General features: G+C 34.1%; 2 protein-coding genes across 2 annotated transcripts; one reads left to right on the top strand and one right to left on the bottom strand.

Moving 5' to 3' along the window:
• Positions 1-123: 123 nt before the first annotated feature.
• LOC134254412 (rab proteins geranylgeranyltransferase component A 2-like) lies at positions 124-9,476 on the top strand. The gene is made up of 16 exons (XM_062736935.1): positions 124-172; positions 1,260-1,330; positions 1,499-1,617; positions 1,952-2,528; positions 2,690-2,806; positions 3,018-3,138; positions 3,416-3,531; positions 3,840-3,946; positions 4,208-4,282; positions 4,516-4,560; positions 4,997-5,056; positions 5,201-5,264; positions 5,465-5,558; positions 5,708-5,806; positions 7,239-7,381; positions 7,581-9,476. Exons 1-16 carry the CDS (start codon positions 124-126, stop codon positions 7,914-7,916), a joined length of 2,193 nt encoding a protein of 730 aa, XP_062592919.1. The 3' UTR covers positions 7,917-9,476.
• Positions 9,477-9,537: 61 nt separating this feature from the next.
• Positions 9,538-12,577, bottom strand: LOC134254410 (zinc finger protein 354C-like). The gene is made up of 2 exons (XM_062736934.1): positions 12,029-12,577; positions 9,538-11,608 (listed from the first exon to the last, which is right to left on the bottom strand). The coding sequence occupies exons 1-2, from the start codon at positions 12,558-12,560 to the stop codon at positions 9,885-9,887; spliced, it is 2,256 nt and encodes a 751-aa protein (XP_062592918.1). The 5' UTR covers positions 12,561-12,577; the 3' UTR covers positions 9,538-9,884.
• Between the last annotated feature and the right edge of the window lie 4,740 nt (positions 12,578-17,317).

Here is a 17,317-nt window from a genome sequence, read left to right as displayed (position 1 = left end):
AAAAAATATATATTTTATATTATAGACTATAAAACTGAACTTAGATTTAATTTGTTAGGGAAGAGTAATCGGAGTATTAATATTTACGAAACTACGACCAGAAATAGGAGTAAACAAATCATCATGGCAGAGGATTTGCCAGACGAATTTGATGTCATAGTTATTGGGACAGGTATACTGTATATTATGCCTTCTTTACATCGTATTTGGTCTTTTACGATTTAATAGTTGATTACATTATTTTGAGTGAATTCTGATGATGTTAACAACCAATGATTATTGTTCATATTCAAGTAAAAGCCATGTCATCAATGTTGACTAATGTCTTTTTATAATTTTTGCCAGAAAGTCCTTTTAGTGTATAATCTCTGACTTTTTACATTTTGCGAATGCAAAAAGGTTTCCAAAATTTAAAAAGAAACGTATTTAATGAAAAGCTGCATGATACCATAGCTGTAGAACTGTAACTCTCCCAAAAAATATATAAATTGACAGACCAGAGAGCTACAGTGCCATCCATAGAAAAATTGCACACAAAAAAGTGTGCTGTTTCTCAAATAATTTCTCCATTTATTTAAAACTTTCATCTCAAAATATTACTCAGTGTTTGTAACTAACATATTCTTCCACTGTTTCCACAATAAAATATTCCTTTTAATTGTTGTAAAACAATCTATTGACTAAGCCTATTGTTGAAATAGCTGCATGGCACCTGATAAAGTTTTTTAAAATATGGTTATATTTTCACAGTTGAATGCATGTAGAGAGCCATTTGGGAAAAAGTTAAAGTTTGATAACCATTCCTGAAATGTTTAAGCAGTATTTTATATTGTACTGTTTGAGTTACTATTAAAAAAGTTTAAGTAACTAGGAATAACAAACATGATGTGACCTAAGTCCTTTTTACACATTTAATAAAACCATTTGGTCCGTTCAAAAGCATACAACATTGTTTTAGACATTACAGTATAACATATGCCACTTGAAAGTTGTGGATGACCTTCATTGCTGGTTCAGTAATAAAGCAATACACAAGGTTCTTTTAGTTTACTGATAGGTCAACAGATTGATGAGCTCTTGGATGATTATAATTCTTGTTATACAGATGTTAGATTTTGCATTTTATGCGAAAATAATTTAATTGCATTATTATTTGAAATATATTATTTAAAGTTAATTACTTTGTAATGAAATGCTTATTTCTAGATCTGTCCTTTTACAGTGATTTGATGTTCATTATTTAAATACCTACTCTGATAATTCTAGAAACCCATACTACAGTGGGCAATGGGCATCATTCAGCCTGAAGTCAATCGAAGAATGGGTTCAGGTAGAAAATTTTTATTATGATTAATAAGAAATTTCGAAGAATCACTTAAATGATTTTTTTTACCCTGTTTTTGAATCTTTTCTCGATGTTGGTACATATTCTATATTCTGTACAGGTGCATTAACAAATAATAAATGATGAATTATTACATGTTTGTATTTATTGTAGACTGCTCAGACCCCTGAAGACAGAACTGGTCTTCCAGATGTTAAGGTTGAGGGACAGTTGATAAATCTGCATTTAACAGACAACAGCTACAGTAAACACAAACTTCAGTTTCATATTAGGTATATCACTTAAGCTATACAGTGTATCTTCAAGTCAGAACCCCTTTTTAAAAAAAAAAAAAAACAGATAGAAACATGTAACTATTAAATTATTTTATTTTCATTTTTATTCTTGAATTGGTTATTTTTTAAAGTTGTTTCAATTCAATAATGAAGTACTCATGAACAATATAAACAAAGTTATTTCTAGTTTTGTATAGATGCATGTGAACAACATATACGTATAAATAGAATGTAATTTTCCAAACAGAAAAAATTATGCAGATTTGTATGAGCGACTGAAAGTTCTGAAAAAATCATTTGAGATGGACTTAAATAAAACTGTTATTTTTAGTGACCCAAAACAAGAAACTGAACCCAAGAAAGAACCAGATGAAGATATTGCTGATAAATTGCAAGAAGATGTGATCCTCTCAGATGAAGATAATGAGGACAAAACAAATTACAGTGATCAGAGTAATTCTAGTCAAGTGGTACTACCAGATTCAGACCCTGGTAATAGTGATGTGGTAGCCACAGCCATTATGGCACCATGTGACTCAGGTGATATGATGACAGCAGTAGTTACTGAATCTACTGAAGAAGCCAGTAAGGAAACGATAGATAAAGGAAATCTCCCAGAGGAAGGAAAAGGTCTCCTTCAGATCAGCCATAGTACAGAAGAAAAACAGGACAGTCACATTCAGGAGGGAGAGACAAGCAAGGAATTAACTTCTACTTCAAATATTGAAACAGAAAAACTTGACAGTCAAATTCCAGAGGAAGAGACAGACAAAGAATTAGCTTCGACTTCAAATACAGACTCAGAGAACAAGAACCTGACAAATGTGTCCAATCAACAACCCTTGCTGTGGACAGAATCAAGATTAAGAAAGGAGTGGAGAAAATTTAATCTAGATTTGTCACCCAAGGTTAGGGTTCACCTTGTCATATAGAGACCATGTTTTGTAGTAGATATGCAGAGTTCACAATTCACTTTCAGGTTGTGTTTTCTCCTTCATATTTCCTTCATGTTTTATCTATTTGCTGTTAGAAGTATATTTATATACATGTATGTGTATTCGTATTTTAGCTCCTGTATTGTGGGGGGAGTATGGTTGAGTTACTCATTACATCAGACATTGCCAAGTACTGTGAGTTTAAAACAGTTTCCAGGATTCTCACATTGATTGATGGAAAATTAAGAAAGGTATATTATAGATTTTTTAATGTCTTGAAGCAATTAATATCAGTAAGCTTGAAAATCTAATTGAGTTTGATTAAGCAGAATGCCTTTCTATTGATTCAAAGATTAATCTACATGCACATGCAACCAGGGTTTAAAAGAAAAGAAATCTAATTCATTTATTAGATGAGGTTTTGCTGAGAAGTGATTATTATATTTTGTCCTATATCACCAGGTACCGTGCTCTCGAGCTGATGTTTTCAGCAGTAAGGACGTATCGATGATAGAGAAGAGAATGATGATGAAGTTCCTGACTTTCTGTGTGGACCACGAAAAACATCAGGAGGAGTATAGAGGTACAGTCTCCCTAGTGACATTTTTACCTATGAAATCTTTTTTGAAACTTTCTGTAGTATTTAAAATTTATATACAGCATTACCTGGTATTCAAGTTTTCTAGTTCCTCTTTAAACTGAAAGTTTAGGTCAAGTGATGTAGAAATTTGACATACTTGATAATTATCATTTAATAAATGACAAATGTTTTACAATCTGGAAACGTGAGGTTTTGTAAAACTTTTCAAAAACCAGTTTTTGGATTCAAAATGTTTTTTAATACAATTTTTACCATGCAGATTTCATTGAGAAACCATTCAAGGAATATCTAGAACACCAAAAACTTTCAAAGAATGTGATCCATTTCATTCAGCATGCCATATCAATGACAAGTAACTCAACACTTACTCCTGAGGTAAGAGAAACTGTCAAAGTATCAAATACTGTTTGATAACTTTACTGGTATACTTGAGAATAACATATATGGTCAGATGAATTGACTTTTAACTGTAAAAAATTACCTGTATACGAACTGATAATTGAAGTGAAAAGTGAAATATTAAAAAAAAATTGAATATTGCTGAAGAGTACAAAACTGACTTCCTAAATGCTGTTTTACTGCTATAATCTCATGTATCTATGGTGACTTGAAATAAAACAGTAATGTCTAGTATTAATGTTGACTTAACATATTACATTCATTAAATTCACTTTTCCCATTAGGGTCTGAAAAGGACGCAGAAATTTTTACATTCTCTTGGTCGCTATGGGAATACAGCATTTCTGTGGCCAATGTATGGAAGTGGTGAGATGCCCCAGAGTTTTTGTAGGTGAGCAGATCAATTGAATTATACACTTTGTTGTTAAGATTATTTTACATGAATTCACCTCTCAGATGTATGGTTCCATTTTATATACGTAAAAACATGTTTGAAACAGCATACTCATATATTGTTAAAACTTGTAAATAAAGAAGTTGTATTTTACAAAGAATTGCTATTTAATGAAAGTGGATAGCCTGGATTACTTACTTACACTAGAGTGGATTTGACTGTCCCCGTTAACTGTACCCCTTTCCCTGATTTTGACAGGATGTGTGCTGTGTTTGGAGGTGTATATTGTCTGCGGACCCCAGCTGCCTCCGTCGTCATCAACACTGATAACTTGTACATACAGTTTGTCTTCACATTTTATAAAAATATCATGTCATTGAATGAGAAGAGTATACGCTCTTTTATTCTCAGTTATTCTCAGTTATAAATACCAATTTCACTAAAGACAAAGATTGCTGCCAAGTTCTATACTTATTAATAAAAAAATAAACATAATGTATTTTGCATTTGTATATATTTATAATTTCTAAGAGTCAAAGCATAACAGTATTTATATTCAATTTCAGTTGTACTGGTGTCGTCATGACTACAGGGAAACACATCAGATGCAAGTAAGTTTTACAGTGTCTCAGTCAGAGAAAATATTACAAAAAGCATTTGATCAAATTCTAATACTGCAAAATCAATCATTTTTGTGGTGGGTGGGTATTTTTTTTGTTTTCGAGTTATGGAGAGACCCACAAATTCATGACAACCATGAAATGTAAAATTTCATAATTATGCTTTACTACTAAACATTTTCCAACCTTGAAATCAAATCCCCACAAACTAACAATTTTTCCTCAACCATCTAAAATTTGACCATACGAGAATATGTTTTCATTGCATGCTGTAGACCTAGCTTCATATGCTTTTATACACAGTTTTATATATGTGACAATATTAAATTCACACAAACTACATGTATACATGTATCTACTGTTGACAGGAGTAAACGTGATATTGTTTGTATGATCTGTTTTGATTATAATGATTTCTGTTTTTAAGGCGCCTAGTGATGGAGAACTCGTATGCTCCAGACTCATTCATTGACAGTGTCTCAAACAGGTAAGTCTTTGCTACAGGTGATAATATCAAATCCTTATCTGGCAGGGAAAAAAAGATTTATTTGTTCTGGTGATTGAAAATAGCATATACAGATGGAAAATGAATTTTAGAATGTGTCCAATGTAAATGGTTTCTTTTTTTCAGATTTGTAAATCGGGGCATTTTGGTCACTGACAAGACTATGATGCCTGCAGATGATCAACATCAGGTAAATATTAAAACTTTTACTTTTAATTTCTTGCTCTGTTAACCCCATTTTATTAAAATAAATAAATAAAATTAATGTCAATTAATTAACCTGCACGAAGGCTTTCCTTCCATGCTTAGAATCACTGAGCTATTGAACTGCCTTCCCTTTCCTTCTGTGACTGCATGCTTTAAATCACTGATCTATTCTGTCTTCTGTAGTTGTCCTTGTTGCGGGTTCCAGAAAAAGTTGGAGAACATCCCACCACCATTCTGGAGTTACCTGCATCAGCCATGGCTTGTCCAGAGGGACTATGTATGTATTTCAGTAAACAGTAATGCTATCAGAATAGTTCTATAGAGGGTGGATAAGTTTTTTTTCAGTTCTAACTTGTCTACATTTTATTGATTTAGCCTGGGTATCCATATAAGATGTTTAATCTTATGTTCGTGTATATTTTTCAGATGTAGTTCACTTGACAAAGGAGTCTGAGGATGATAAGAAATCACCAGAGGAGAGTCTTCAAGCTGATGTCACAAAGCTCTTCCAGGAAGATTCCTCAGGTTATGCATCATTTATAATGTCAAACTTGTATATTTCCTGTTACATGTGATCTTGGACACTTTCAGTATACTGTAATTTATAATTTACATTTAGAACTTTAATTTATTTTACTTAAATGAGATGCTCTGTTTCACTTATAAATACTAAATTATTAACTCAAAGAAATTAGGTGACTAAAGACTGCCAAGTTTTCTTGTTTTCTTGGTATAACCTGATGAATCATGACAGTTTCTCTGAATGCCTGGATACCTGTTGTTTTTTGAACTAAAATATATTTGTTGATCAATTTGCAATTAGAAAATGCATTGCTGATGTGCCAATTCACTTTTTCTGCAAAAATATTGGAGATTTGACAATTTTCCTTATATAATATGATTAACTTTAATCTTTAACTTTAAAGAAATACTGTGGATAAATTTGCATAACTTTTTGGATTCAGAAATACTTTTATGAGTATTTTTGATTACTTAGGCCATATAAAATTAATCTTTAGATTCTCATCCCCGCCCGCCCCTCTCAAAATGTCCCGCCCCGATGTCTTTTATTTTGATTTTTGGGTATTTTCATGTATTTTTATTCAGTAAGAATTTGGGTTAAAGGTTAAGAGTTATCTCCCGTCTGTATTAAAAGTCGCGTGTCGCTATTTTATAGCAAAAACGCCATAGGAAGAATGGAGAAAAATCAGCAATAAAAGCAGTTTAAATGTGTAAGGAAAAGATGATTTGTCAGTATAGAGAAGGCAGAGAAGAAAAAATAGCATATTAAACACATATAGATACCATCACTGGCAGGAGCAAGTATGTAGAGAGACTGTAACTAAGTAAAACTAGACGAGGAAAATGATACCTGGTCAAGTTATATATAACGATCTCCAGCTGTGCCTTTGCTTTGAAATATAAAAAAAAATCTACAACATCGTAGACAGACTTAAGAGAAGGCCTAGATTTTTCAGTAGAATAATTATTAGAACATTTATATAGATTTTGCAAAATAAGAAGTCAATTTGCACAATTTATTGAAAATGCATTTTGTTCAGGGTGTGCCGTATAATGTGTACTTGATAATTTGTTAATTAACAATAAATATTTGATTTTATAAAGCAAGAATCTTTTTTTAAATATTCAAAAGAATATGAAAAGAATAAAATATATTCATATTGGCATTAACATTATGAAAAAAATGTTTATGGGGCGTCCATTGTTTTGTTGATACTTTGGCCTATATATAAATTAACAATTATAAAAAATAAAAAATAAAATCTTTTTTAGCAAATTAGGATTTGATTAATTTTACCTGGCCTTAACTGATGATTTTATAAACCTGAGGATCGGACTACCTTAATACTAAATTTTTATCTCAAAAAAATTAGGTGATAAGAAAACTTGGCATTCTACAGTATAAGTAAATTCTGATGATACTGTTTAATTACAGAAGATGACAAACCTCGGATAATTTGGTCATTGTATTATCAACAGAAGATAAACACTGGAGATCAGTGTAGTGGTACACCGAGTAATGTGAGGGTGGTACCAGGTCCGGGGCCAGAAATAGACATTGACCAGGCCGTCAACATCGTAGGTTTATTTTCTACAAAATCATGCAAGGATAATGTAATAAACATTCTAACATTAACTAAATAATTATGAGTTCTTTTCTTCATGATGTCATAATCATATATTATATGTGTCATTGTTAAAACCAGAGTTAAGTGGGGAAAAAAAAGAAAAAATGATATACTTCACTGTAAACAATTTATTAATTTTTTTTACGTAGGCAAGGGGGATATTTGAAGAAGCGATGCCTGGAGAGGACTTTCTTCCTCGACCTCCAAACCCAGAAGACATCATATTTGTGGATGAAGAGGAAACTCAAGTTACACAGGAAGCTGATAAAACAGAATTTAACGCAACCTCACAGAACTCTGACAATAATGCGGCAGAGACAGACAGCTCTGAAGTGAGCCCTGGTGAGAAAGAATTAGCTGAAACAGTGGGTAGTGGTTCTGAAGGAAATATGAGGCTGAAAGAATCAGGCACAGAGAACAAGAGTGAGGAAAAGACACAGAAAGACTGTACAACTGAAGATAAAACTGAGCCAGCCAATCTTTGAAGAATTTTCTACTTGTATATCAATGGTTCATTTCATGATTTACAGTGTCATTGTGTATTTATCAAAATGTTTTACCACTCTGTACAATTATATTGTAATCATGCAGCAATTGAATTTAAAAAATTAGTCAAAAAAGTCATTTGCCATCATATTAAATTTACAGCTAAGATTTATGTTCTAGCATTACATGTTAAAACATTCATTTTTTTCCCCCAAATGGTCAGTACCTTTGGATAAATTTGAATTTATTACTTGAGGAGGTCAACATCAGTGTGACATATGCATGTTTTTAATGCTTTTTTTTCTCTTTTCAGAGTTGATAGGATGTGTGTTTTTGTTTTTTTCTTGTTTTTGTTAGTACAAGTACTGGTATGCAAGATTCCTTTCAGTCAGTGATTGATGTGTGCTTAGTATCAATATGTGCAATAAAAATGATATTTATATATTTCAACACTCTATGTAATAGATAATATTGTAACTATCCTATTTTACACTTACCAGATTAACATTTATATGGGTTAATTTTTATACCCATTTTATTTTATTCCTTTCATCCTAGCTGCAGAAATGTAGCTCTCTGCTTGTGAAAATTTGGACAAATAAAGCAGAGAGCTATAGATCCAAGCATTGTGTTTAAAACCCTACAATTTAAGCCGCCACCTTTTTATTACTCACTTCAAGTGTTATTTTTTGTAGATTATGATTTCTCCACTTTTAGAATGGTATCTGATAATTTGTTGTATATTTTACTCCTATTATTGATATACTTGTATGTAGTTTATTTACTATGTTTACCTTTCAATAGTCTGAAACAATCTTTTATGGGTGTTGAATGTCTGTTGAAAAGATTTCCATTTTGATGCCTGTTTCAACAAACAGCCTTTTGGAATGGTTGAAAGGGAAATAAAATCTCAGGAATAGGAGTTAAAAGTATGGTTAATTATAGGATACCAATTTTAAAGCCAAGGAGAGCATAAAATACAAGAACTAATACCCAAAGTAAAGAACAAAAAAGCGGCAGCATAAAACGAAGATTTTTACGCTTCAATCTGTAGCTCTCGGCTTTCATCATTGTCAAAATTTACAGTTCTGCAGTCACTTTCCTCCTTATTGAAAGTGGATGAAATATGATGCATATTCAGAGAAACAGCATTATATCTATCAAAGAATTAAAGGATTGAATTGAGTGGAATTGTGAAGAAGTAAAAAAAAAAATCCTATGCACGGTCACCCTATATATAAAGTAAGCCAAAGCATCTGACATTCTCTACAATTCCAAGTTAGAGATACACATACAGATGAGATCTCTCACTAAATGATTCATGTATAAAAACATGGATTAAAAAATCATTAACTGTAAAACATTCATTTATCCAAAGCCAGTTTAGCTACTGATGAATTATGTTGTATAAGGATTGTAAGCAGTCACCATTTGATTTGTATCTTTGCTAATCTAACTTATTTTCTCAGAACAGTTATTCCCCTTTACTGATCCTGCTGTAAACACTGCCTCAAAGTCATCTAAAGACTCCTTAATAAACTGATAATTAAAACAGCTTACTTTTATCTTTTATTCTGTTTTCTACATGAACAATTCACAATGAGTGATGTATATTAGTATAATTCAACTACTAATACACCTAAAAATGAATCTTATGTCAAAATGCTGTGAAATGTCTGTTATTTTACACGTTTTGTTGTGGATGCTACTGGTCTTTATCCGATATTTTACACGTCTTGTTAAGGCTGCTGCTGTTTGTCCAATATTTTACACGTTTTGTTGAGGATGCTGCTGTTTTTCCGATATTTTACATGTTTTGTTGTGGATGCTGCTGTATGTCCGATATTTTACACGTTTTGTTGAGGCTGCTGGTCTTTATCCAATATTTTACATGTTTTGTTGAGACTGCTGGTCTTTATCCGATATTTTACATGTTTTGTTGAGACTGCTGGTCTTTATCCGATATTTTACACATTTTGTTGAGGCTGTTGTTGTTCCTCTGGTGGCTGGGTATACCCAGGGTACCCCGACATATTCAGATATTGTGAAGCTAAGCTTGAGTAATAGGCATAAAGTGTAGATAAGGACAAATTTTCAGCAGCGTCTGTATCAGGTAGACGTTTCGGTGTTAGTCCCTCTGGTCTCTGTGTGCCACTCATGTCCAGAATGGAGTCGTTATACTGGTGGGAGGATGAGTGGTCCTCCTCGTGTGGTGGGGGGTGTGGCTGGGTGGGGAGGTACGGGTGGGAGGATGAGTGGTCTTCCTCGTGTGGTGGGGGGTGGGGCTGGGTGGGGAGGTAGGGGTGGGAGGATGCTGGATTTTCCTCCATGTTGTCTGCTGATGTTGGCTGTGTGGATGCTAGGTACGGGTTTGTGGAATTGTGGTTATTTTCCAGATTCTGGTCAGGCTGTCCCTGGGCAGATGAGAGATAAGGATATGTGGATACTGAGTTTAGGTCATGTTGAGATGGATAAACACTAGGATCCACTCCTGTTGGATCCACATGTTCACTGTAGAGAGTTTGGGAGTACATAGACATTGGTAGCTGATGCATTTGACTCTGGATTTGGTGAACTTCCTGGGAGGACATTGATAAATCTTCAGGATGAGCTGGGACAGATTTAGCATTGTGTTCAGCAGTCAGCGAAATCTGCATTTCATTTAAATTCTCTGTAGGAATCATTTCATTGCCCTCATAAGATCCATATGTTGGAATTTGTGTTTCATTTCTCTCTGTGTGACTTGTATTACATGTATTATACTCAGTATCAAATGAATTGTCATACTCGTTTTGCACTATATCTTCTTTCCAATGCATGGCATCTTTATGGATTTTATGAACAACAATCAGGTGCTTTCTTATGATTGCTGCATCACCATAAGATTTTTGGCAAATTTTACAGGTAAATGGCTTAAGTCCCTTGTGAAATCGTTCATGTCTCTGGAGAGCCTGTTTCTGGGTAAAACCTCTGCCACACTCCACACATTTAAATGATTTGTCTACTGAATGAATCTTTGAATGTTTTTGTAATGTTGTTCTTTGGTTGAATGTTTTTGAACAAATTTGACACTTGTACGATTTTAGATCCGTGTGAATATTTCTGTGGTCCCTGAGGGATGATTCACTAGAAAACGATTTCTGACAAACATCACAATAAAGTCTGGATCCCGAGTGAACAATTTGGTGTTGCTGTAAAGAATATTTTCGAGTGAATACCTTTCCACACGTGGAGCATAGAAAGGAAGATTTTTTCCCTGCATGTTGAGTTTCTATGTGATTTTGCAACACTGCCTTTGAAGAAAATGATTTTTTACAGTGTATGCATTCAAGTTGTGGTATTTTATAATCAATGTTGTGTGATTTTTTATGCTTCTCCAAAGTTCTTGCAGACTTGTATATTTTCCCACAGACATCACAAATAAACTGTGAGTTTTTGTGAGAAAGCATGTGTCTCCCTAAGTGTTGATGGCTAGAAAATACTTTTTCACAAAGTTTACATTTTTCTGGTAAAGCAAAGTGAACTCGTAATTCATGATCCCTGACAGAATTCTTATGATTACTTTTAAAGTCGCATACGGAACATTTAAAGTTAACCGGAGTCTTTTGTTTCTGCAATTGTTTTGTTATCTTTGCTTCTGTTGACAAAGTGATGTCCACTGCATCATTACCACCACTGACGCTATCTACACCTTCAAGTGTGTCGTCAAAACCACCACTGACGCTATCTACACCTTCCACTGTGACGTCATTACCACCACTGACGCTATCTACACCTCCAAGTGTGATGTCATTACCACCACTGACGCTATCTACACCTCCAAGTGTGACGTCATTACCACCACTGACGCTATCTACACCTCCAAGTGTGACGTCATTACCACCACTGACGCTATCTACACCTCCAAGTGTGACATCATTACCACCACTGACGCTATCTACACCTTCTAGTGTGACGTCATTACCACCACTGACGCTATCTACACCTTCTAGTGTGACGTCATTACCACCACTGACGCTATCTACACCTTCTAGTGTGACGTCATTACCACCACTGACACTATCTACACCTTCTACTGTGACGTCATTAACACCACTGACACTATCTACACCTTCAAGTGTGTTTTGGGGATCCTGTATATCATTGTTGTCTGATGGAATCTTCGCATCTCTTGCATTAACATGTTGAAAGTTCAAAACTGAAGCTTCGTTTGTTTGATCTTCACAGGATTCCTTGCTAAAAGTATCATTTTCATTTGAAAACGCTACACACTCCTCCAAACTCCTATCTTTCTCTGGTTTCGACTCGAAGGAAGCTCCATCTCTGTTTGTCACATCCTTTGTTTTGCCATGTTCTTTGAGAGTTATCAGATTTCGAGTCTTTCTTTGTAGCCTGTATTTCTGTAGCAATGCTTTGGACAACGTTTCCTTTCTAACGGCTTTCTTGATCCGGTTTTTCGCCAGTAGTCTGTGTAGCATCAGAATCTGGTGCCATTGTCCCTGGACTGTTGTCTTGTCAAACATGTTGACAATCTTTGTACCGGTGATTTTGCATATTTTGGCCAAATTAATTTCAGTATTTACAAAGTTTGAAATGCAGAGTGGTGATATCTCAACCCAAACGCTGGCAAATATGTTTGCCATTTCTTTTTCTGCAACCCTTCGATCAATCGACGGGATGTAAGTTTTGTTTACATGCCTATAGTGTTTTTTGCCTTCTTCGCCGAAGAGTTTAAAAAAAGAGCGGAGTAGGCTAATGCAAGCAAAAATGTCCATAGCATGCTGGAAAGTATGTTCATGTAAATACAATAGAATACAAGGTTAGCTTTTTAAAAAAAGCTGAGTGTCAGCCACTGGAATACAGAAAATTTGTTTCTTGTTTTGTAATGGTTTATGATTTGATCTATCCATCATGTTGTGTTCCTTATATAAATGTAATAAATGCCATTGTAAGAAAAGTTAAAATTCTTGTAATCGTTTTCTTATTTGTAATATAGTGCTGTACATAATAATTATAAAGCTTGAAACAGATATAAAGGACTTTAGAGGTATTAAAAGCTAATTAATTTGGAAAAAAAAGATTTTTTTTTACATCATTGAGTAATTTTGTAAATAACAAAGAAAAAATCATGTTTAAATACTTGTTTATTTTGCATCGTGATCATTACAATAGTCTCCAAAAATTCTCTTCGGCACATACATAGACATCAGAGAAAGTTCATCTTATACAAAGCCACCATGGCAGCTAAAATCACGTTAAATTCTATAAAAATGATACAGATTATGAAGAATAAAAAGTGGGTAGACTTTGTGTTAGATTATTTTTAAATATTATTAAATAACCGTTTTCGTTTGTGCATTTCGAGGCAATGCATGATGTGGAGGGGGGGGGGGCATACTGTATGTATATTTTCAATTTCTAAGTTTGAGCATCCATTTTAGTGTTATTAGGAAAGAAAAAAACTGCGTCCAAAAAAAAGTAATGAACGCCATGGAAAACAATTTAAAATGGAAAATCAAAATATGTTTATACATGCAGTACGTATATATACATGTACACAAAATGTCTTAAAAGTTTGATGATGATGTCTACCATCATAGCAAAACTTTAGATTAAAAAGCTGGAATCCATCTCCCCCCTTTCCTTTCATTGGGGGGGGGGGACCCTGTCTATAAATCAGCACAGTTCTCTCAGCTATCGCATTTTCACTGTTGTCAATTTCTCACATGTGGGCGCGGTTCACGTGCACGCACAAGCGGCACTTATACGTCTATCGTCATGTAAATCATAAGAATTTACTGTCTTACAGTGGTCTTCTGATGTTTTCAGATCTTCAATCATTAGAGTGAAAAGAAATTGATCTTTCTTTTTTTCACTATTTTGGGACCTTTGTGGCAAGTGTATTGTTGTGTGAATTCCGACCCGTACATGTCTTATGCAAGGTCGAGGGAGTCTTGCATCAGGCATCCAGAGGAATACACAATTTAAATCTTCGGCTTGCAGTGGCGATTGAGGGAATCTTCTATTAAAATATTAAAGCATTGAAATATTTTCATAGTATCATTTAAAAACTGACAAATATCACATCTAAAGGCTGAACAGTCTATGTCATTAATTTTCATCGAGAACGACGAAGAACAATTGATGCAGTCTATAAATAGATCGAGGTCGTGAGTGTGCGTGAAATAGCACGCCCTCTGGTTGGAGAAAATTGTGCAAATCTTTTTCCCGGAATTCCGATTAACGCAAGCGCACTTGAAGTTTCATCCTAACGTAACTAGTCAGCCCGGGGGCTGACTAATGATATAGCTAATGCTTTTTATGCCCCGCCATGAATATGACCGAGGCATACAGTGTTTGTCATGTAAATTATTCAATTGCATCAACATCTTTTGACCTTGACCTTTCCTTCGACCTAGGCCTCACTTTTCTAAAATATGTGTTTAACTTAGCTTTAAAGATACCATTCAAGATAGTGTGATCAAACTTCAAATGTTGATACACACTGATGTAAGCAATTGAAATGCATCAACATTTTTTACCTTTCCTTAGACCTTGACCTCACTTTTCTTAAGTGAGTGTTTAACTCAGTTTTTAAGACACCATTCACGTAAGTATAATCAACCTTCATATGTTGATACATAATAATGTAAGCTTTTCAAATGAGTCAACATTTTTTACCTTGACCTTTCCTTTGATCTTGACCTCACTTTTCTTAAGTGAATGTTTAGCTCAGTTTTTAAGATACCGTTCAAGATAGTATAATCAAACTTTATATGTTGATACATAATGATGTAATCTATTTAAATGCATGAACATTCTTTGACATTGACCTTTCCTTTTATCTTGACCTCACTTTTCTGTAATTAGTGTTTAGCTAAGTTTTAAATATTTTTATAACACGTCATATGCCGATAAATACTTATGTAAGCTTTTCGACTGAATCAACATTATTTTGACCTCTTAATCTTTCCTTTGACCTTGACCTCTCTTTTCTTAAATCAGTGATTAACTAAGCATTAAATAAACCATTCAATATATTTTTATTAAACTTGAAACATAATATGCTGATACTTATCAGTGGTCGGGAGCTTTTCAACTGTATCAAAAACTTTTGACCATGCACTTTCCTGTGACCTTGACCTCCTTTTCTTTAATTTGTATTTTGCCTAGTTAAAAAGAAGCTATTTAAGATATTTTATGTAAGCATGCACTTATACGTAATTAGGTGACAATTTATCATCTATATCCATTTTTTTTTAGATTTCGGCAGGGCATTCATATCCTATAGACATATTTCTTATAATCTAGTTTGAGTTTGATAGATTAAATTCTTGGAAAATTTTGCAAGTGGGAACTCACTCAGAGGATCTCTTAAACTGACAAAAACGGGTGAGTACGTACGTGTGATCTCAAACCTGGGAGGGGGTCTAGAAAAAGACAAGAAAGCATTGTAATAAGATTTTGATTGATTTCATATATCTTTAAGTAAATATTTTACTTTTTCACATCTTTAACAAAAATGTTAAATTCATGCAATTAAAGGCACTTACCACCACCACCACCCTTTCCGAACTTGAGAAAGAGCTTGGCCCACGAAGGGTCAAAACATGCCCTGTAAAATGGTCAAAATTAAACTGAAGTTTTGGCCAAAAATTTTTTGCTTAAAAGGTAGTCTAGGTATTGTAGTTTATCAAAGTGGAAAAATTCTTGGAGTTCCATACTTGTATACCTGAGATCTATAGCCCCAAAATCATAGAAAATCAGGAATTTGCTTGATTTATCACATTTTGGGGGCTAAATAGTCAAATTTTACATACAGCACAGGCCTGCCCCAAATTTATTTAGGGCTCAGTTTAAAACTAACATCAAAAGGTTTCTATTCATGAAAAAAATTTTGTGGGGCAGAAGTGTGCTCATACCTTAAAAAGAACATTTCCACAAAAATCCGAATTTCCTCAGTTTTAACCCTTTTGCCCCTTGTAAATAATATGGGTATAGATTTTGTTAGAATATTACACATTTTTCACAAAAAAGTATCATACTACGATTTTTTAGTTGTTCACTAACACTTTATTAGGTGTCTAGGTCCACTATTTAATTTTTTTTTCGGGGGGGGGGGGCAGTTTACTGTAATTAGTTGATCCCACACTAGAGGTAAACAAATATCTTCGGACTTTTCTTTGAAGTCATGCGTATAAAACGTATGTATCATGTATCAACAAAAGAAGAGAATACATTAAAATATACTGAATAAGAGCTACAGTACTTTTAAAAAACCATTAATTTTGAAGTTGTGTAAAAATACTGAATATATTCAAAGTCATATTCGCTATTGACGTATTGTTATTGTTCGGCATTGCTCAGTAAAATGGACAACACGAAATACACACTTACATGTATAATTATAACACGTAAAATTCTACATCTTCATCCTCAATTAAAACCATGGCTTTTCCTTAAACCATGTTGTCGACCGCGTGGCACAGTGGTTAGAGCGTCTGCTCAAGAGTCGCGAAGTAAGGTGTCAATCCGTACGTCGTGGGTTCGAATCCAACTGTGGGACGTGGAGACCGGTCCTTCGGATGAGACCGTATAAACCAAGGCCCCGTGTCGCAGTAGGTGCTGGCACAAAAAAGATCCCTCACTGCTCAAAGGCCCTGAGTGCCGAGCATAGGACAAAATTTGTAGCCCTCCACCGGCAAGTGGTGGCGTCTCCATATGAGTTAAAATACTCGAGAGGGACGTGTTTGTATCCATTGCTATATCAGCCTATTCGAACTACAATCAGGAAGATATGGTCTACAGTAGGTGAGAAGTGAAAGTAAAGTTTTCACTAAATATTAGAAACGACATAAAACGTTTTATGAAATAAACAAAGACACATTAATTTTATTTCTTTTTTAAATTAATACTCATACTGAGTACATGTAGCTTTTGGGTTAATTCTTCAAGGAAAGCAAATCCTCTTTTTTCAGGCATTATTAGAGCTATTAAGGTCCTAGGAAGAAATATTGGGGTTGGGGGTTGCAGCCACGAACCCACAAAAAATTCCAGGACTAGCAGGAATAAAGAACGTAAACGTACAATATTGTTAAGGGGATAAAGCCACAATTTATCAATATTTATCTATCTTTTAGTGTAAATTGGCAATAGTAATTCAGGCATAAAACACCTTAGTTCAGAAAACTGGACTTTAAATATATCTTTTACACTTACTTAAAATTACTATGTCAAGTTCAGAGCCCCCTTCCTCCCCTTCGACGGTACAAGGCGGACGACTTGTATACAAAACCGTTTCTTCTTCCTTTTTTGGGGTGTGGGGGATATGGGGGTGTTTCAGTCTGCCCAAATACTGATTGATTGTTATTCATAAATAACACTGTGGTTGAAAAGAAAA

Source organism: Saccostrea cucullata, unplaced genomic scaffold (genome assembly GCF_032062105.1).
Source record: "Saccostrea cucullata isolate Sc308-1 unplaced genomic scaffold, CSIRO_AGI_Scuc_v1 ctg1413, whole genome shotgun sequence".
In the NCBI taxonomy this organism is placed as follows: domain Eukaryota; kingdom Metazoa; phylum Mollusca; class Bivalvia; order Ostreida; family Ostreidae; genus Saccostrea; species Saccostrea cuccullata.
Note: the sequence above shows the minus strand (reverse complement) of the source record. Positions and strands in the feature narration are given on the sequence as shown.

Excerpts from the sequence above, each read along its gene's own strand:
- LOC134254410 (XM_062736934.1), bottom strand. The coding sequence starts at position 12,560 with ATGGCAAACATATTTGCCAGCGTTTGGGTTGAGATATCACCACTCTGC. Across the intron at positions 11,609-12,028 it reads TCCCCAAAACACACTTGAAG|GTGTAGATAGCGTCAGTGGT; the intron begins GTGTAGATAGTG and ends ACACACTTGAAG.
- LOC134254412 (XM_062736935.1), top strand. The coding sequence starts at position 124 with ATGGCAGAGGATTTGCCAGACGAATTTGATGTCATAGTTATTGGGACA. Across the intron at positions 173-1,259 it reads TGTCATAGTTATTGGGACAG|ATTCTAGAAACCCATACTAC; the intron begins GTATACTGTATA and ends CCTACTCTGATA. Across the intron at positions 2,529-2,689 it reads ATCTAGATTTGTCACCCAAG|CTCCTGTATTGTGGGGGGAG; the intron begins GTTAGGGTTCAC and ends TTCGTATTTTAG.